At 38.5% G+C, this 21,228-nt stretch overlaps 2 protein-coding genes across 5 annotated transcripts; both read left to right on the top strand.

Moving 5' to 3' along the window:
* The first annotated feature begins 694 nt into the window (after nucleotides 1–694).
* slc25a25b (solute carrier family 25 member 25b) lies at nucleotides 695–13,347 on the top strand. Of its 4 annotated transcripts, none has more exons than XM_030149697.1 (11): nucleotides 695–1,609; nucleotides 6,350–6,476; nucleotides 6,668–6,755; nucleotides 8,052–8,087; nucleotides 8,388–8,499; nucleotides 8,996–9,154; nucleotides 9,271–9,423; nucleotides 9,529–9,636; nucleotides 10,065–10,232; nucleotides 10,321–10,471; nucleotides 10,906–13,347. In XM_030149697.1, the coding sequence occupies exons 1-11, from the start codon at nucleotides 1,247–1,249 to the stop codon at nucleotides 11,088–11,090; spliced, it is 1,650 nt and encodes a 549-aa protein (XP_030005557.1). In that variant the 5' UTR covers nucleotides 695–1,246; the 3' UTR covers nucleotides 11,091–13,347. The 4 variants fall into 4 exon arrangements, with proteins under 4 accessions (XP_030005557.1, XP_030005558.1, XP_030005559.1 ...); XM_030149699.1 differs by lacking the exon at nucleotides 695–1,609 and adding an exon at nucleotides 4,011–5,324; XM_030149698.1 differs by lacking the exon at nucleotides 8,052–8,087 and having other exon boundaries at nucleotides 696–1,609.
* Nucleotides 13,348–14,454: 1,107 nt separating this feature from the next.
* uap1l1 (UDP-N-acetylglucosamine pyrophosphorylase 1 like 1) lies at nucleotides 14,455–21,011 on the top strand. The gene is made up of 9 exons (XM_030149353.1): nucleotides 14,455–15,281; nucleotides 16,941–17,145; nucleotides 17,714–17,889; nucleotides 17,989–18,161; nucleotides 18,243–18,436; nucleotides 19,187–19,327; nucleotides 19,448–19,633; nucleotides 20,146–20,212; nucleotides 20,632–21,011. The coding sequence occupies exons 1-9, from the start codon at nucleotides 15,002–15,004 to the stop codon at nucleotides 20,716–20,718; spliced, it is 1,509 nt and encodes a 502-aa protein (XP_030005213.1). The 5' UTR covers nucleotides 14,455–15,001; the 3' UTR covers nucleotides 20,719–21,011.
* Nucleotides 21,012–21,228: the final 217 nt, after the last annotated feature.

The following is a 21,228-nucleotide window of genomic DNA, read 5'->3' as shown; positions in this document are numbered from 1 at the left end:
CAAAATGAAATCTTGATTTAACCCATAAAGAGCCAAACATCCATCACAGATCAAAACCATCTACTGATCTAAAATCTTAAATACCTGTTGATCCATTAATCCTATCAATACATGAAAAAAAATGGTGTAAAATACAGTTTGTTATCTTTTCATGGTCATCAGATATGACCCACTTGAACTTTCAGAGGCTCCGTAGTGAACGTGGAAACACCGTCATCCTCTACTCACCAGTAAAACCCATAAAGTTAATCAATGACAATGGATGTAAATGCTTGGTTTATGTTCGGTTAATGATATATTTTACTGAAAAAGTAACTTTTTGGCAGTTTCCTCTGTTTCTGATATAATAACCCTCAACTTTAATCTGAGTTTTTATGAACATCTACATGATCAGTAAATTAAGTTCAGGAACATACCTGATTTATACTGATAAAATGAAAAATACAGAAGTTAATATTATAATAAATAGTGATAAATTACTTAATAAGAAAGGTTAGATATACAGAAAATTTCATTTTGGAACTGACACAAAAGTAGCACTGGTCCTTTATGGGTTAATATTGGGTACTTGATAGGTTGCTTCCTGAAAGGCAGGTCTTGTCCTTGAAGTATACCAGCATGCTTTGCTTTCAGTCATTCTGGAAATCCGTAACATTTGATGTGGCCGCGTTGACGCTGTAATCTCGCGTTATAATACGAGACTTTGGACGCACCCGGCCGGTTCCTGGAGCCAAATATCTTTTTCTGCTTACTGCTCGTTGAGTTAACGGTACTGAGACATCCGACAGCGCCTTATCTTCAAACGCCTTTAAATTCGACACTAGAAAATATTTTCTCACACTTAACACTATCCGTCTGGGCTATGAATAGACTCTAGTGTATGATTGTGTGATGGTATTTTACCAGACGGTCAACTGAGGAGTCCGCTTCATACCGTAACCGCGTTTGTTTTCGCCGGTGTTTGCTAACACGTCGGTTAAACTGAAAACACCGGTCGCTCATTTTAAACACAAAGTGGGATTAATTTATCGCCTCGTATTCAGTCTCAAGTGAGTTGTGTTTTAGTAAAAGTCGAGTTTGTAAGCTCACCATCATATGTAGTATCTTTTGCTTTCGAAGCCGGCTGAAATGGAGGGGCATGTGACGTGGTAGTCTGAGCTCTAAGTACAGCGGTTACTGACTGAGGCTTTAGCCGGCCACGGTGAAACCAGGGCAGTGGAGGGATCCAGGACGAGCCGGAACCCACATGATGCAACAGCACGGTTCGTTGATGCCCCCTTTACTCGGTGATGTTTTCTGCCAGTGCCGCTCGGCCGAGACCCACCCAGGGGTCGACCCCGGCGGCGGTGGAGGAGCAGGTGACAGCGTGGACCCCTCCAAAGCCGACCCGCACGTACCCGTCACTCGCCCGCCCGGGACGGATGACTGTCACTCGGATCACAGTCAGTCGGTCCAGCCGTGTGACATCTGTGGAGGCTCTGAGCAGGAGCACAGACTCAAGGTGCTGTTCCAGGTGCTGGATGTGAACGGTGATGGGGGCATTTGTGTCAACGACCTGACAATTGGGCTCAGAAAACTGGGAGTACACCGCACTGAACATGAGCTGATGGTAAGTGAAACATCTTCGATATTAAGAGATGAACTGACGTTGAATTTGTCGGAGTTATCTTGTGTGTCTGTATCTAAGTCCTATACAAATGAAATGCAAATTAACAGCCACCAGCAACCTGAAGCTTCTTTTGAAATATATTGTTTAATAACTTTTAACCAGAAATCCTGTCATTACTTTAAAATAACTCGTGTAAAATGCAGTTTCTTAACTTTTCACAACTTTGACAACATAAGATGTCTTTTTTTTTTGGAGATTTAGAGATGCCTTAGTGAAAGTGTTAACGGTCCTTTTCTACAGCATTGACTCACCAGTATAAACCAAATGGCAGTGGTTGTAGATTCTTGGTTTTATGTTTGGTTAATAATATATTCTGCTGAAATAGTCACCCCTTGATTGTTTTTTTTTTTTTTTTTTTCTATTTTAACATAATAGCCTGCTTTTATGAACATCTTGCTACATGATCAGTAAATTAAATGTAGGAAAATACCCAATTTTCACTGAGAAATGCAAAATGCAGTGGACAATATTATAGTAAATGGCAATAATTCACTTAGGAAAGGTTAAATGTAGGGAAAAACTACTTTGGAAGTCACTACAAAAATAGTTCCAGGTTTGTAAGGGTTAATAGGTGGATGCAACGTTAAAACCACACACTACAGAGGAGTTATTGGGACAGTAATGGAGATTAGTAATGTCTGTCACTGATGCTGACTAATGGACAGTGTTGTAGAAAGCAATGTTAATATCTGGGAAAGTAAAGTCATAGCAGATTTTAATCAGATATGCAAGTGATCCAGTAAACCACAGGTTGTCTTAAATGAAACCTACCTTCGAATTAATTTATTTTAGCTGGTCTTTTTTTTTTTTTTTTTACAACAGCTCTCGGTGTGCTGTACTCACATACACTGTATAGATACATTAAGCAAAGACTGAAAACAAAGACAGGGACTGTAAGCAGACTAGCAGAGTGAAAAGCTGTTATCACAACAAAAGGTGTCTACTATTGATAGTATACCCAGAGTTTCTACATGTGCTCTTGATTGAGTCACTTCTCTCTGTTTTTCCTCTTTTATCTGGTAAAAAGTTAGCATATTATGCATGTATGATCATACGGTAGATATCTAGCAATGTTACAGAAATAGAGACTCTGCCTTCTCCCTGACCTGGGTTGATGGCCAACAGGCAGTCGATTGAAAAGCAGGTTGTGGAAATCCTGCTTCTCTAGAAATGTCGCTCTTTGTTTGTTGAGGATAGCCACATAATCCAGCATAATGGTGCCTCTTGAATGCAGTTTGACATTGTGGCAAATGTCAAAGTCACAAAGGTCACAGGATTAATCTCTTTTACAAGTCATAGGTGTGCTACACAACTTGAACTATTTGAGAATGGGATTTGGTTTTGTGTACCTCAATTTAGACTTGGCTGTTGGTGCTTTATTTTATACAGGTTTCTCTATAAAATATGCAAACTGTGTGTACATTCATTGTGTTGAGCAGACAGTTACAGTAACTGATACTTATACATATGGAAGTCCTTGAAATGGTAAATCATTAGCCAACAAAGTTGTCCATTTCAGTTACTGTTTGACTCAATAGGAGGTGAAATAGGATATGTTATCAATGTGTTATTTCTGCTGCAAATAAACATGTGGGTGACAGCTAATATCTTCTCAGAACTACCCTTGCCCCCTTGGTATTTTGATACACTGGATGTTAATTGTCAGTCAAACCAAGAAGGATAAGGCTAGCTGTTCATTTGGAAAACAACCTGTTGGATGAAAAAAAAAACCTGCTTGATGTGGTCTAGAAAATGGAACCTGAACAGTCAGAATAATGCATAACAGCACTCAAGCATATCTGTACTACAAGATAGTTCAATGTTGTTCTTGGTCAGATGAAAGCATGTGTGTTTTCTCAGAAGACTATGCCTGTAACAATTTGTGTATTAATCTGTTAAACATAAAATTGCATTTTGACTAATTATTTCATAGTCATCCATACAGTGACTGTCAAGATATTTAAGTAAAAAACCTCATAGTGGCGTCATGTGGAAAGTCAGAGGATAAACAAAGTTATAAGGTCACTTCACACACAGACCTCTAATTTTCCTGAAAGCACGATGGAAGCTTCCCCAAGTCCAAAGGCTCTGATCTACAATATCTTATGATAACTCAATGTTACTATAACTGATACACTCAGATTTCTTGTGTGAGTGAAGTGAAAGAAAAGCGAATTCTGCACAGATGTCTTAGACGACATTGGAATGTGACCTGAAGAACAACAGAGTATCATATGTAACTACTCAAATTTCATTACTCTTTCTTGATAAGTTTCCATATCCTTTAAAATACTGTAGTAAAGTAGTACAGCACTACAGTATGTCTTAGGCATTGCTCATACACATGTACATGCTTTATAATGGCAACAGATATCACTGGAAAAGGACATCCTGGAAAGGCATAGGCTTTTTGCAGGTTTAATGGTCTACAGGCTGCCCTCTCCCATCAATAATCAATAACACCAGTATCAATATGGCCTGCACACTGTGGAGTCTGTAAATCTGCAGAAAGCAGCTGAGCTTCATGAGAATTTTTACAACAGAGGAGCCTGGATTGCTGCGTCACTCTGTAGTCCCCCTGTACATGAACAGAATTGAAATGCATTGCAGGTTGGTTTTCGGGTGGATGGGTTCGTCTGCTGGATGCTGACGATGTGCTGAATGAGTCAGAAAGAGGAGGAGGACAAGGCATCACTCAGCAGATTTTTTTCTGTGAGGGAGAGGTGGCAGAGGGGAAACCCTGCTCTTTACCTTCCCCCCTCCTCCCTGTCTGACTGACAATTCAAGGCAAGGAATTATTACCACACCGGTATCCTGTCCCTCATTGGCTGAGGGCCTCGTTCCATTGCTCTACTGTGGGACCTGCCAGTATGAGCGCCAGTGATTGGTTGGGCTCGGCTGCAGTGAGGATGCAGATTTCTAGAGCTTCTCGTTGCTGCATTTCTCTGGCTTCTGATACTGAAGTTAGGTATGTGGCAAATCCTCGTTGCCTTTTCCTGCTGAGATTTTTTTTTATACTCAACATGAAATATTTACACTTTGTGAAACCATTTTGATGAATCATGCTTCGACTTAAACCCAAAGTAATATGGCATGAGTTAGGCTGGAGTCAGTGTTTCTTCTTCTGCTCTATTTGATGTCTGTACTCCTTTGATTGGACATTTCACAACTGTTCATTTTTAATGAGGAAAAGACCCAATAAGAGGAAAAGATGCTGAGGGGTGAAGTGGAAGAAAGTGGAGAAGCCCTCTCTGCAGTCCTGCGTTGTCCTCGGGTGACCTTTTTATACTTCTGCTAATTGTACTGTCTGCTCTACCTGACACACTTTTTGTGGTTTTTTTGGGGGGTTTTTTCATTGTGAGTAGACAAAAGTCTGCTGCGTATTCAGTCTTCACAGAGTCGCAGTTTGAGGATGCTGCAGGACATGCTGGGCTTACTGTGCCAGAGACTTTTTGGCAGGACAGAGTGTAGGCCTGAAGAAACCCAGTTGCCAGGGGAGACGGAGACAGGAGCTACTGGGAACTGTGGAGAGCGAGCTGTGCTTGAGGGAGAGACGACCCAGTCTTGTGACAGTAAAGATATGAGCAAAAGTAAAGTTACTTCAAAGAAGACCACAGTATTAATTATGGTGGCTCCACCTAGGGAGTTTCAACAGGTAGGATGATGTCAATGGTAGTAGCATTTTGTAGAACAGAGGTGGATCGAAAGTCTTTCTGATTCTCCGTACAATTTTTATTTCATGAGCTGTTACACTTCCTGAAAGTCAGGTCTTAAATTAGCCATCGCCTACAATTCTGCCAGTTCAGTAAAAACTTTTATTGCTGATCATTTAATCTGTCTACTTTATGACATTCACTCATAGCTAATGTCCACCTCCTCTGTTCATACTGGTCTATTTACCCTCATATGCCACAGTGTCTTCAAATTCCAATACCATATTGTACCAGGAATATCAAATTTCTTTATGTATTTTATTTATTGAGTGCTTTTAAAGTCTGAAGCATGGTAGCTCATCACTGGGACTTGTACATTTACTAAATGTATTTGTTTGGTAAATTAAGTAGTACATTTGGCCTTTCATGGTTCAGTGGAAAAACACATACAGTTTTTTTAAGTGATGGTCTGGACTCCAATCTGTGTTCAGTGGTGCACATGATTGAGTTTGAGCTAATGCCTGCTTACTTTTTCCCCTTGGTAGCATAACAAATCATTTGGCAAAGCATTGCTCAGGTGCTTTCACTGATAGACAAACATTTACATTTTTTTTTTCTGGATACCTCGCTGTTTCTCCCCACCGCACAAGTTTCCATTTTCTGCCTCTAAGTGTATTTTGTGTTTTCCCTCTTTTTATTTCCTTGTAAAAATCCTTCCAGTTGGCTTAACATGTCACATTAGCAAAATGCCCCCTGGTCATCTAGTCTAAAGTGACAAATAAGATGATGTGTAAGATGGTTGTAAAGTGCTCTGATCTGCAGCTTGAATCAACAAAGCACAGACGGTGAGGGGTGGTTGAGGCTGCCGTGCTCTAATCTCAGTCACATCCCTGTATATGAGTGATTACTTTAATAACAGTAGAGAGTTAGTTAATATCCTTTACAGATTACGCTACTTGATATACGTGTCCTTGTCATCCTTTACTTATGTTCATGTCCTTCAAACATTTCCTGTGTCTCCTGTCAGAAAATTGTAAAAGCAGGCGACAAAGACCTGGATGGACAGCTGGACTTTGAGGAGTTCGTACATTATCTCAGAGACCATGAGAAGAAACTCAGACTGGTTTTCAAGAGTCTGGACAAGAAGAACGATGGTAAGGCACCTTGTTGCAAGTAGTGAACTGATTACTAAATTTCTGATAATGTAACCAAAAGCAAGACAGAACTTGATAATTTTTCTTTCAGTCTTCACCAAAACTGTTTTCACAGACTGAGAAGCAGTAACCATGATTGACTTTTATGTGTAAAATCAGCCTCCCTTTAAGAATACATTTCTGTGGTTCAGGCCGGATCGACTCTCAGGAAATCATGCAATCTCTTCGTGACCTGGGAGTGAACATCTCTGAGGAACAGGCTGAGAAGATTCTCAAAAGGTTAGACTATGACTCTACTACACTAAACAGATTGATGCATTTTGTTTTGTGAGTCTGCTTATCCGTAATATTTCCAACAGACACAGCAGATATAAACTAGGTAGAAACTTTTCAACTGGCAGAGATTTTACTGTATACTTCATCCCATGTTGTGTCTTTAGAACCTGGGTGTGTTTCATTGCATAAAATGTTGCAGATGAATAAGGAGATTTATTAAGTTGCACTGCTTTTTATAGCTGTTTTTTAAAACTCTGATGGAATTCTTTGATAGGTTTTGTATGTTTGTATGATATTTATTTTAAATTTGCCATTGAGATGTATCAAATTTGTAATCATCTTCCATAAAACTAATCATATGCTCATGAATATTAGTATGAAATATCAGATTTTATTGTTTTTTTATTTCCTTGCAGAAGACTTCAAAATATAATTTCATATCAGTTGTGATTCTTGGGGAATTGGTGGAAATGTAATAAAACATTATTTGTCTGTTGTTTCAATCTGCCTCTCCCATCTCTTATATGTACAACATCAATAACTTCTTCTGCATAATGATTATTTTGGTGTCTTTAAACTGTTGTACTGTTGCACAGTCTCCATTAATAGATATTGCATGATCAAGTTTCACCAAATTATAAAGGCTAACATTTTCTTACTACTAGTGTGTAATGTTCTGATATTAGTATGGAAGCTCAATAGTGTCAGCCTTACTTAGTGACATCAGCTAGATCCTAGCCAAATATATTATTATTATTGTTATTATTATTATTATTATTATTATTATTATTATTATTATTATTATTATTATTATATGCTTTTTTTTATTGAAATGTAAGTGTCTTTACTTGGCCCCAGAAGTGTGGATAAAACAACAATAAACAGAAAAAACCCTGAAAATAATAATGGTAAAATTGTAATTTTAAACATCAGTGACAGCCCATAATTTCAGTAAATTTAGAGCTTTCCTAATTATGTAACTGTCTAGATTTAAACCACTGAGTAACAGTTTGACTAGTTCTGTTCATATTTGTTAATGATGTCAGTAACCAACTTCCTCTGATACATTTTGACAGTTATTCTCCTTTTTAGACGAAGTTTACAGGTATGTTTAAATCATATTTGCAGGTCATAGGTATCAGGTATCTCAGCCTCTTTTGGTTAGACACGGGGGCCTCTGCTGCTCTTCCTTCATCAGCTCCTCTCAGTTGAGGTTTTTGGCCCATGTTATGATTGTTGTCTTGTCTTTCTAACCTCATGTCTGTATGTGTGTCTCTCCCTCTTTCTGTCTGGTCTCAGAATAAGGAGGGGTCATATCTGGGCCCCTATCCTGTAGTAAGTAGTAGCTTCTATAGTCTGCTTGATCAGTGCCGTGCTGATGCCACCACTGTACAGTCTGTTTAATTCAGGTCCCAGCAATAAAATTCTGGTCTTTAACATGAAAATGTGTCAAATATAAAATTGGAAAAACAAAATCTGATTTGGCTATATGTGGTGATTCAGTTCTGGCACAATGTTGGCACAAAAATTAAGGTCAATATGGGATCGCAGTGCATGTGAGGACACAGTTGGTTCTTTCAATTGCCAAAAACTGTCCCATTTCTAACACTATGTATCTGTGTTGTTACTCCCCAGCATGGATAAAAATGGCACAATGACAATTGACTGGAATGAGTGGCGAGATTACCACCTCCTGCATCCAGCAGACAACATTCCTGAGATCATCCTCTACTGGAAACACTCCACGGTACTCCTCGTCTCTCAGCCTTACTGAGCTGTCAGAAACACAACTCAGAATCAGAGCATAAGTTCAGACCTGGTAGCCAACAACTGAAGTATAGCTTTATCCATTTCATAGTCAAGTTAACTTCGTTAGCAACTGAATTAAACTTTTGTGTTTTATTTTAGTGTTTATTTAATGTACTGGTGAATAAGACTGGTCCTTACATTTTACATATATTTAAGTTTAAATCTTTAAACTTAACAGTGTCTTAAGGCAGCATGGACATGAACATTTCTGTGCAAAGTCAGGTGGTGTAAATATTTCGTGCACTGGTTAGTGATTATTCAGCTGGACTCACCAGTAAATGAAAGTTGCTGGCTGTTTTGAAGTATGTATATAAGACACAGAGCACATGCCAAATAAACCCACCATACCCTGTATAGATGTCAGACTTTTCTTTAGAGCATGCCAGATTTGCACAAAACAGTAAGAAAACTTAAACCCTTTGCTATCCCTGTAGATCTTTGATGTTGGTGAAAGTTTGATGGTGCCAGATGAGTTCACAGCAGAGGAAAAGAAAACAGGCATGTGGTGGCGACACCTGGTGGCCGGAGGAGGAGCAGGGGCAGTCTCTCGAACCTGCACCGCACCTCTCGACAGACTCAAAGTGCTCATGCAGGTAAACTGCAAGACACAGCTAATGAATGGAGCTGGTTCTAGGAGGGGAACACGAAACAGAAGGAAGTTGATTTGTGAGCACTGTGTGACTGTATGCTGACTTTCTGGTGTCCACAGGTTCATGCATCGAAAAACAACAGCATGCGTATCGCTGGTGGCTTTGGCCAGATGATCAAGGAGGGTGGTGTGAGGTCACTGTGGCGAGGCAACGGCATCAATGTCATTAAAATTGCCCCAGAGTCTGCTATCAAGTTTATGGCCTATGAACAGGTGAGTAATGAAGGGGCTCTGGCTGCTCTAAGCCTTTTACACACACACCACACATTGTTCTGCTGTTAATGGAAATCATGCCTGCGTTCCTCATATTTTTGTCAGATTAAAAGATTGATTGGAAGCAACCAGGAGACGCTGGGTATCACAGAGAGGCTGGTGGCAGGTTCTCTGGCCGGGGCAATCGCTCAGAGCAGCATCTACCCCATGGAGGTAAGAGACACATTTGACACAAAGAGATTTTCAAGATAGACTCGCAGTTTAACAAATACTCCTCAGTCAGAAGGATTGTTTGTCTCTCATAACTCATTGTGATTGTATGCAGAACTATCCAGCTGGAGTCATCTTGTCTTGTGACTGACTGCCCATTTTAACTTTTAACCTTGAATCCATGATGTGAAACTGTACTGTGACCTCTTTTTCTGGAGGAAAACAGACCTTCACACGCAGACTCACAGACCTTCAATTTTGCACAAAGTGTGAGCACGTTATTTATGTAAAAGAGGTTCATAACACACTACTTATTTAATGTGAAAGATAATGCACGGTGTATATGTAGTATAAAAGATTTTCTACCACTCTTGGACAAAAAAGTGAAGGTGAATTGATGTGTCAGACCTGACATCACTTTGTCTTCTCAGGTCCTGAAGACACGGTTAGCGCTGAGGAAGACGGGCCAGTACGTGGGCATCTTGGATTGTGCCAAACATATTTTCCAGAAGGAAGGTGTTGCTGCTTTTTACAAAGGCTATGTCCCCAACATGCTAGGCATCATCCCCTATGCTGGCATCGACCTGGCTGTATACGAGGTGAGCGTTTACTGCCGAGAGAGGACTTCCATCATATTGTTGTTTTTATTTTTGTAGACTGGCCTGACTGTGCTCTCCTCTGTCTTAGACTCTTAAGAATTCCTGGCTGCAGCGCTTCGCCATAGACAGCCCTGACCCAGGAGTGTTTGTGCTCTTGGCTTGTGGCACCACCTCCAGCACATGTGGCCAGTTAGCCAGTTACCCACTGGCTCTGGTCCGGACACGAATGCAGGCACAAGGTCAGTGTCACTGTGTATTTAATGTCACTCCAGGCAAAGTTACTGAATGATTGAAGCTATTTTTCTGACTTCAGCCATACAGTTGAGTTTTGACCTTGATAGTTATCCCTGACTAATGATAAAACTTGGAAGAATCCTGCCAGACCAACTGTCTAAAAATCTCAAGTCTCCCACATAACTGATGTGAAAATATCCAGAGAGATCCAAGAAACTGTTATTTAACTGAACTTTGCAATATTGTTATACTTTTTCATATATAGTAGTTTGAGAAAGGGTCTGTATTGTGTGTAAACCATAAAACAATTTCAAATCTATTTACTCTTAATTTGCACTCATATTTTAAGATAAGATAAGATATGCCTTTATTAGTCCCACAAGGGGAAATTATCATATGTTGTTGTGTTTAATCAGGTGTCCTCTTTCTGATTCAACAGCAACCCTGGAAGGAGGACCTCAAATGAGCATGAGTGGTTTATTCAAACACATTGTAAGGACCGAAGGCCCTATGGGACTCTACAGAGGCCTGGCACCCAACTTCATGAAGGTCATTCCATCAGTGAGCATCAGCTACGTAGTCTACGAATACCTCAAGATCACACTAGGGGTCCAGTCAAAGTGAGGAGGGTCAACAGTTCAGAGGTTTTTAAATGTTTTTCTTTTGACCCAAAGTTTTAAATAATTGGATTCTAAGAAAAAGCAGCTGGATTTAAGACAATTGAATCAAATTATTAATATTTCTATGAAACCTGAAAGACACTTTGAAAAGCAGAGAAGCTGGTAACTTTGCACTTGATTGATACAATTTCTGTTGGTTTGTGTTACTTAAAGCATTTTAGCACTGCTTTAATAGCTGCTAACATAATCTTAGATTAGGGGAAATAAAGTTTATGTGAGCTTGATGAAGCGGTTTACTGGTTTACCAGTAAAATGTACTTGGACACTGACGATGTAGCAGGAGCCGTCCTGTTGGTCTGTTGTCTTGAAGGGCTTTGCAGAACAATTTCCCAGGAACCTTTACTGGGAAAATTGCACATTACTAATCAAACATAGACAGATAATGTAGATTCCCATTGTGCATCATAATGTTCCACAGTGTTCCATTGTGTTTAGATGAGAGCCTGTCAGCCGCTCCATGTCAGTGTCCCCTTATTGAACGTTATGCAGCTTTGTTCAGTTTTAATGATGAAATAGTTCAAATGCTGTTCATGAGCCGTTTATCCTGCATGTCTGTGTTTGTGACCAGCATCATCAACAGATATATTGGTCTTTATGAAACATCTATTCATATTGACTGAATGAAAATCTGCAAGTGATTAGATACAGCGTGCCAAAATCTGTTTCAGCTATCATAATGTGTGATGTAGGATGATGTACTGTATGTCTCTGCACAGGGTATTGCATCTTCTCCAATGTGTTTTGTTCATGTCTTGATTACTCTGCAAACATTTTGTGCATTAGGGAATTTAAAGTCATGTCTTTGCTATCATGAAGTTTGATAAAAGTTGTAGGAGATTTAAATAGAAAAATCTGGACCCTTTACAACAGCTATATTTACATATCGCCACTGAACAGAATAATGTATTATTGAATCATTCATATATGTCATTGAAGCCACAGGAGAAACCTAATTAACATTATTTATGACTGCTGCTTTCTCCTCTGTCTCCTCAGTTAGAGACAATTCCCATTCTTTTATTGAAACACTCTGAGTCACATTCAACGTCCAAGCAGACGTAACACTCCCAACATGACTGACACCTGTGTCAAAAGGTCACAGATTCCCATGAGTGCCTTGTGTGCTGAGCTGCTCTTAACCACAACAGTAGAGGAATTAAAGTTCTGCGGGACATTGAATGCACTTTAAGGTATTCTGCTTTAATTAGTTTTTTCTTTTTTTAAAGTTATGACTGTATTTATTTATTTATTTATTTTGTAAACAGGATTTATGACGTATTGTGTGATCTGTGTGTCATGATGAATTGTGTATTCAGGCGCCTCTGGCTTGTTTGATAGAAGCACCTGTGATGTGCATCAACATTCAAACATTCCTGTGATCAGCGGTAGTCTTTAAGATAACCATAAAAAAAATAAAACCTGTGTGTCAGTTGAAAATGGCTGAGGCTCAAAGCACAGCTGGATATTATGAGGAAGAAAATAATTTGTTGCAGTTTGAGCTGGATTTCTAAGATGAAAAATACTGTACTACAATACTACAAGGACAAATGTATGATTAAAAGTACAATCTGTACCCTTCTCTTCAGTCTTATACATTGGACTGTCTGTGACCTTCACAGTGCCAGGCTGCTTTTGTCAGTGGCCCTACCTGACCGCCACGTCTGCTTTTAAAATCACATTGTGTCTTCATAAGAAGTGGAGAGCAGGTGATGGGTTTCAGTTTGCTCAAAGGTTTGAAAGCAAACATCCCTTCAGCTTTTCTCCCATCTTCTTGACACAGCTTGTGTCTATTTGAACGCTTGCTCTGATACTATATATACATAAAGCAGTGGCACAGAATGATGTCACTCTTTGGCTAAATGTTTTTCCATATTTTGTACAGTGCAACATCCTGCTCTAATGTCTTAAAAAAGGAACTTGAAATGTACGGGAACTACTACTGTAGATGATACAAACTAAAGACTACAATGTACAGTACATTGCTAAATGGTGGCATAGTTTACAAAAATGTATTCAGCATATATATTTCTATTTTATTTTAATATGCTAGCTGTAAGTGACAATGATGCAGGACTGAGTATGTGAGAATAATTGTACAGTAGTTGTCGATGCATTCACTGAAAGAATGTTTGGTGAAAAAAATATTTATGCTTGTATGACATCACCTGTTGAATAAAATAGTTCAGTGTTGAACTTGTTGACTGTTTTGATTCAATCAATCAAACTTTATTTCTATAGCACTTTTCATACATTCATGATTGATTGTTTTATTCCTCAATGTTGACTGTTAGAGTGGAATTTTTTTTTTTTTTTTTTTTGCTTTAAAGCTTAAGATGCTTTTGGTCAGCTGTATACTGTTGACATTTATCAAGATTAAAATTTTCATCACACTGCATGCATTGGAGCACAAGAGAAGCATTATACCAGCAACTCCCCTTGTCAGAAGTTGATCGTGAAACTTTGAAAGTGAATTTTAAGATATGCATATGAGAAAATATTTGGGATTTGTAGTTTAATTGCAAGAAGGAACATGTACACCTCCAAATGGTGGTCACACCAAATGTCTGTGCATTAGTTAAATAATTTAATATGATGCCATATTAGCACTGTATTCAGGGGTGCTGCTATGGTTTTGGGGCCCCATGGGGAAAAAAATATCACTGGGCCCAAAATATAACATTGTACAGGTATGGATCAATATACTACTCACAATAGGTTTAATCATTTTGTACAAGTCATCTTTTACATTTTACTTTTTTTTTTTTTTTTTTTTAAACAATATTCAAATTTATATATATATATATATATATATATATATATATATATATATATATTTTTTTTTTTTTTTTTTTTTTTTTTTTTTTTTTTAATTGATATACAAATACAAATAAAATACAGATTTACATTTTGGATGGAAGAGGCTGACTGGATTTTACACTTTTTTTCCTACCAAAAACAAAACAAATCTAATGCATAACAAAAAAAACATGTACTTTATTGATTCCCCCAAAGGGGAAATTCAAATGTCACAGCAGCACAAGTGGTAGCAAATACTATAAAGAGAAAAAATAAAATTGCTTAATTGACTAAAAATTACAATACTACTACTACTAATAATAATAATGTAGATAGCTAATAAACATAGACGTCTAGCACCTTTTGACGCAATCATTCCTTTATGGTGATAGGTTAATAATTTTATTTAAAACAAAAAACAATGTTCTGCTCTCTTCTAGGGTTCCCCTCAGTCATGGGCTGTTTGCACTTTGTGGACGGTCCCTACCCTGTTCACTTTATTGCCACATAAACCCACAGACTGTAGGAGGAACATTTTGGAGCCATCTCGAGTAAAACTTCACGGTGTTTCATCCATTACAATCTACTGACAGCAGATAGTTTGGACACTTTTCTGCACTACTCGACGGATTTGACAGTCAGGCGGTAAATCAGCTGATGAGACGCTGAGTCGACACAGCATTTCCTTAAAGTGTTAGATGTCTGTAGTCCGCGGTCTAAACCTAAACCTGGGTGCACACTCACATTCATTTGTCCGCTTTTGTGAAAGCTGACGAATCACTTTCGGTCGTTTCTGTACCTGCAGAAAGGCGTCTGTTATTTTTCAGTATTTAAACACAGGATCCGTGTCCCGGAGTCACGAGTTTATGATCACACACACACACACACACACACACACACACACACACACACACACACACACACACACACACACACACACACACATTTCCTCCTTAAAGTCTCATCCTGGTGCTGCAGACATAACCTCCGTGGACACACCAGTCGGATGTGTGCACACTTTCAGCCGTAGGTTTTCCTTCATCTGGACCCAGACTCAACATGTTGTCAGTGGATGAAGTGAAGCAGAGTTTGCAGAGTGCAGGGCAGCTGCACGTCCTGCAGTTTTGGCCGGAGCTCAGTGAGGAGGACAGGGACGTGTTCCTGCAGGAGCTGTCTCTGCTGGACCTCCAGGAGCTGAAGGAGCACTGTGAAGGAGCCGCCCGGGCCGCAGCCTCCCCCCCGGTCCGCCTGGACCAACACATGGAGCCGGTACTGTCACAGTTCATCGGCAGCGTGACAAAAAGTGACAAAAACACGCTCGCGCAGTGGGAAAATGAAGGTGAGTGTTAACAGATGTGTGGGGCTGTTTATTACAGAGAATATGGTAAATTCATTCAAGAAAAAAAACAACTATTGGGTAGAAGAACAGGGGGTCAGTGTTTAAACTGAAATGATGTTTGGTTTATGGTTAAAAATGTTACAGATCCTCAAACATAGGGCCCGCGGGCCAAAACAGGCCCGAAAAAGGCTCCAATCCGGCCCATTGGATGAATTTGTGAAATGCAGAAATTTCACTGAGATATTAACAATTAAGGATTTCAAAACCATTTTAATTTAGGGGCCACAATATGCTCTCAAGTGGTCAGACCAAGAAAGTGATAATATAATAACCTATAAGTAATCATAACTATTACCTCCACCAAGGAACAACAGATTTTTTTGTTTGTTTGCCTGTCTTTTATCAAGGTAACTCAAAAAGTTATGGACGGATTTGGATGAAATTTTCAGGAAATGTTGATACTGGCACAAGGAACAAATGATTAAATTTTGGTGGTGATCAGAGGGTCTGCGCTTTTCTAGTTTCTCTTTGTTTTAGGTCAAAAAAGTAAAATTACATGAATATATTTACATTTACAAACTATCCTTTAGCAAAAAGTATAAATAACCTGAACAACTATGAACAACCTGAAATATCTTAAGAAAAATAGGTGTATCTTTAACAATATTCTGCCTGTTACCAAATGTTTTGTGTATTTGTAGAGCCAGTGTGATCTGTAAGTTGTAATGTGCATGTGTAAATGATAAACTGATGCAGATTATTGTAAAGTGATGATGATAATAATAATAATAATAATAATAATAATAATAATAATAATAATAATAATAATTGCACTTATTTTTCTTCATACATTTCAGGTTATTTGTGTTGTTCAGATATTTAAGGAAACTTTGTAGATGTAAATATTATCATAATGTGGTTTTACTCTTTTCACTGTTATTATTTGACTGGTTTGGCCCACTTCAGATCATATTGGACTGAATGTGGCCCCTGAAGTAAAATGAGTTTGACACCCCTGATCTAGTTCATTGCGGAAGCACTTGATCTTTAAATTAGTTCTTCCATTTTACACAAGGTTGTTTTATATTTCTAATAAATTTCAAGATGACATACTTTTCACCCCCCTAATTTTATGTAATAGCTATAGTTGCATGAAATGATGGTGCCTGCTGTAGCATTAGCTCCACTTTTCAGTTTTATAAATGAAATACTTTTACTTGACATACACTTTCACTTTTGTCCCTACTTACTGCATACTTAACCATATAAAAAGTGTTTTAGGTTTGTGAAAGAACAGATTCAATGGTTTGCAGTTGTTCTTTTTTATACTGGCCATAAAAGAACCCTTAAAGTGTATTTTCAGTTTAAGAAAATCTATGAAAAAATTAGTTCTTTTGTGCAACTTCTAATATTTTTCCTGAGATTCACCCAGTTTTTAACATTTTTATTGACTTTTTAGTCTTAAATCAACAAAATCACAAGAAATGAAGCTACTGAACATTAAAAGATCAGTAAACAGGAAAGGTTGAATGTCAGCTTGTAAAATGTCATTTCTGTTTGTCAGAAGAAGATGGTGTGATGTAGGTCAGTTATTGAAAGAAAAGCCTTGTTTGCTTGTTCATGTGCGTCTTACTCCTACTATTGTTACTTTCTTTTTAGGGCTTTTGCAAATCTCCAAGAATCGAGTCGGAGTCCTGCTCCTGGCTGGCGGTCAGGGAACCCGTCTTGGCGTTCAGTATCCAAAAGGGATGTATAACGTTGGGCTGCCCAGTGGCAAAACCTTATATCAGATACAGGCAGAGCGCATTCACAAAATCCAAGAGCTAGCAGAAGGCAAGCATGGCACAAAATGCACTGTTCCATGGTAAGATACCGATAAATTAAGCTTACTCACTAATTTCTACAATGTTAAACAGCAAATGTGTGAATTGCCATCATAAATGTTCAAAGAACACAAGGGCAGGGTGTGTTTTGAGGATTTCTCCTTGAGCAAAGTCTTTTTTGTAGTATTTTGCTTCACTCATGAGCAAGGCTTCTGATCTAATAGTTGACTATAAAACAATTATTGATGCATTATATTTAGAGTAAATGTCACAGAGGGCTCTTGCCAAGAAAAATGAATCTTTCCAGAGAAGTGTCAAAACATCTTTCTCAATTGGTATGACAGAGTGAAAAAATAATGCTGAGAGGTTTGAGAAAAATAGGCAGTTTGACAATGAGTTACAGAAGTGAGTCAGCAGTAGAGTAAAATAAAGATAATTTGCTGCATTATCTTTGTGTAAGAAAGCTAAAATGTTTGTGTTTTTGAGCATTTTCACATTTTCATTTGCTGGATGAATCTATGTCCTGCGAGGAAAGCAATCAGGTGACAGAAAACAGGACTTGGCTGAGTTGGCTCTTCTTTAAGCTTTATATAATTTGATAATTTTCAGGTATATAATGACCAGTGAGTTCACTCTGGCTCCCACTGAGGTGTTCTTCAAAGAGAACAACTACTTTGGCCTTGAACCATCAAATATTATGATGTTTGAGCAGAGGATGATCCCAGCAGTGACGTTTGATGGAAAAGTCATCCTGCAGAGTAAAGGGAAGATCGCCATGGCCCCAGGTAATGAGTGTAGCTTTAAAAGTAATTATCCAATTAAAGACGTATTAGGTGTTAAACTCATATTCCGTTGTGTGATGGTCTGACCTATATATCTGTCAGATGGGAATGGTGGTCTGTACCAGGCCTTGGTGGACAATAATGTCCTGGAGGACATGAAGAAGAGGGGAGTGGAGTACCTGCATGTGTACTGTGTGGACAACATCCTGGTCAAGATGGCCGACCCTGTGTTTATTGGGTTCTGCATTAGCAAAGGTGCAGACTGTGGAGCCAAGGTAGAGCAGTCACTTACAAGACAGAAACTGGAAGAGTATTCAGAGACTGTCATGTGACTCCTGCTACTCATTGTGTGACAGGTGGTGCAGAAGGCATACCCTACAGAGCCCGTGGGTGTGGTTTGCAGGGTGAAAGGAGTCCCTCAGGTGGTGGAGTACAGTGAGATCCAACCATACACAGCCGAACTCCAAGGTCCAGACGGGGAGTTGGTCTACAGTGCCGGAAATATCTGTAATCACTTCTTTACTAGGGTCTTCCTGCAGGATGTTGCAGAGTAAGAGCCTTTACTGTCACCTAAAGCTCAAGTGCTAGATAGTTTTAGCTTTATTAAGCAAAAAATTCAATTAGCTTTCTGCTTATTATAATTCAAGTTGTCTGAGGAAACTAGAATTCTACTCACTTCTGTGGTCTGTTTTTGGGCTACAGAAATTCAGCTCACGATGTATGTTAATCACAGGTTTTTTGAGGCAGGTAGGCAGGTTAAATACATGATGAAGTTTAAAGAAGTGTCTTGTCTTTTTCACAGTGGCGTGAAACAGTGTCAGGTTATCAGTACTTAATCTTTTGATTTGGACTCAGATGAGAAGCTGCTGTATTTTCACATTCTGGTGTTTTTTCCTCCTGATTTTTTTTCCTGCAAAGTTTTTGTGTAACTATATAAGGAAAATAAGGCTCATAATATGAATAAAATAAACCAAAATGCTTGCGTCCAGGATCCAGGCCATGTGGAAGCATTGTCCAAAAGATGAAAAATATTACCACAGTGTAATTTATGACATAGTGAGAAATGATTTCAATATGTAATATAGATAAGTTGCAGCTTGTAATGTGAAAAAAAGCACTGTAGTGACAAACCCACCACCCTACTATTCCCACTGGAAACTTTCACATTTTGGTTCTGTCTCAGCGCTCATCAGTCCAGTTTAAACTGGATCAGGCCACTATTTTTAGTGAAAATATTTGACAGTACACACCTGACCAGTCTCATATAGCTGACAATGTTTACCTTCTTCTCATTCCACAGGAAATTCAAAAGCCAACTGAAACAACATGTTGCAATCAAGAAAGTACCTTTTGTGGACACATGTGGCAATCAAGTCAAACCTACCAAACCCAACGGCATAAAGATGGAAAAATTTGTATTTGATGTCTTCCCATTCTCAAGGTAGAGTGTTTTTTCTTATTTTGCACCAGTCTTCTTCCATCTTTTCATATTAAATAGCATGAATATTTGAAGTCTGTGTGTCTACAGCTGATTAATACATTTATTATTTGTGTTTTAAAGGAACTTTGTCGTGTTTGAAGTTTTGAGGGAGGATGATTTCTCCCCTCTGAAAAATGCGGATGGGACGGCTACAGACAACCCCACCACGGCCAGGAACTCTTTACTGAGTCAACATTGCCGCTGGGCTAGAGCTGCAGGAGCCACACTACTGGATGAAGATGGAAATACCCTCCTTCCTGCAGACAGGTTTGGGGAAAATATTCTCGTTCTCAAATGATTATGAGTCCTGCAAGTTCCATTTAAAACTCCCAGTCCTACCATATAACAGATGCTTTTCACCATCTTGCACAATTAGACCTCTTCTGTAAACTCTGTAGGTGTACTTAACTGATATTGCTGTACTCTGACAGCGTGAAACAATGCATAAAATAATTATGGGTTGCACTCCATTTGGCCAATGTGCTTTTATTCCTGTCAGCATGGATGGGAACATTTGCTTAACTGTGGTGCCTATAATGACAATATACTGTATATTACAACCTACTTACACTAAAGGTAGAATCATCCAGAATGTTTTAAATGTGTTAGGAACTGACATTAAAAATGTGACCCAGTGACAAAAAAAAAAGATAGCATTTAACTAGGAAGATTGCAAAATCACTATTCACCAGGTTCATCTATTTTAAATGTCAGGCCTTAGAAAGTATATTAAAATGTTAAATGTGTAACTGTAATTCACGCTTGTCTTTTTCATTCAGGGTGTCATCAGCAGGCAATCCTCCAGCTAAATGTGAGATTTCACCGCTGGTCTCCTACTTTGGAGAGGTGAGAAACTGACCTGTGCAATTAATTGTGCGATTATATAATCAAAGAGGCTGCAGTTTAAAGGTTCATTTTAATATAGTATTTTAATATTTCGGATTCAGTGACACTGAGCAAAGTAAACAACAATACTGTGTACACAATGAAAGTCATTAGAATTTGTATGTTCGAGTTATAAAAATAAATGATCAAACTGATAAGTAATCTGTTTATTTTCATTGATAACCAAGCAAACAGACTCTAATCACAATACTGTCCACAATAATTGCAATGTGAAATGTATATCAAATCCTGTAGCCTGAGTAAGAACATAGCAAGTTACACACAGAACCACTTCTTGTAATAATAATAATGACCTGCAAAATCCAGCCTTTGGTCACAATAAACCAGAGTGTGATTTCACTTCTAATTTCTTCTACCAGGGTCTGGAGCAACTGCTGAAAGGAAAGACTCTTCAGACTCCATTGATTCTGGATGAAAAAAGGGCCGAAGAGCTGCAGACTCAGTAGCATGTTTCTGATAAACGGAGTAAGGCTGAGAAGATACACTAGGTGTAGTGGGATGAATTCACCACAGAGACAGTAACCGGGGTTGCATGTATTTTGGTGGTTTGTTCCCAAGAGTGCACAAATGGATGGGTGTTTGAAAGGCCTGTAATTGCAATGTATTACAGAAAATGAGCTAAATGGTAAACAATGTGATGCAATTTCTAAGCAAATGAAAATACTTTCATAATCAAGGGAGTGGGAATGAAAAGCAGTTTTTTTTATATGGAAAAATAAAAACAAAAAATACCAAACTTTGCTGCTCTCATAATTTACTTTCTTTTGGTTTACTTTTTTCCCAGTAAAGTCAAGGGTAGTGTAAGCTTTAAGTATCTTTTTTCCTGATTGATATGATGATATTCAATTGTGTAATTCCTAGGTTAAATACTTACGTTTAATGGGCAATTCTAATAAGCATATTTTGAGTGAGGACAACAGCATGGATGCTGTTTGTTTACATGATAGTTGTCAATA

The sequence above is a fragment of the Sphaeramia orbicularis genome, chromosome 12, assembly GCF_902148855.1.
Source record: "Sphaeramia orbicularis chromosome 12, fSphaOr1.1, whole genome shotgun sequence".
Lineage (NCBI taxonomy): Eukaryota > Metazoa > Chordata > Actinopteri > Kurtiformes > Apogonidae > Sphaeramia > Sphaeramia orbicularis.
Note: the sequence above shows the minus strand (reverse complement) of the source record. Positions and strands in the feature narration are given on the sequence as shown.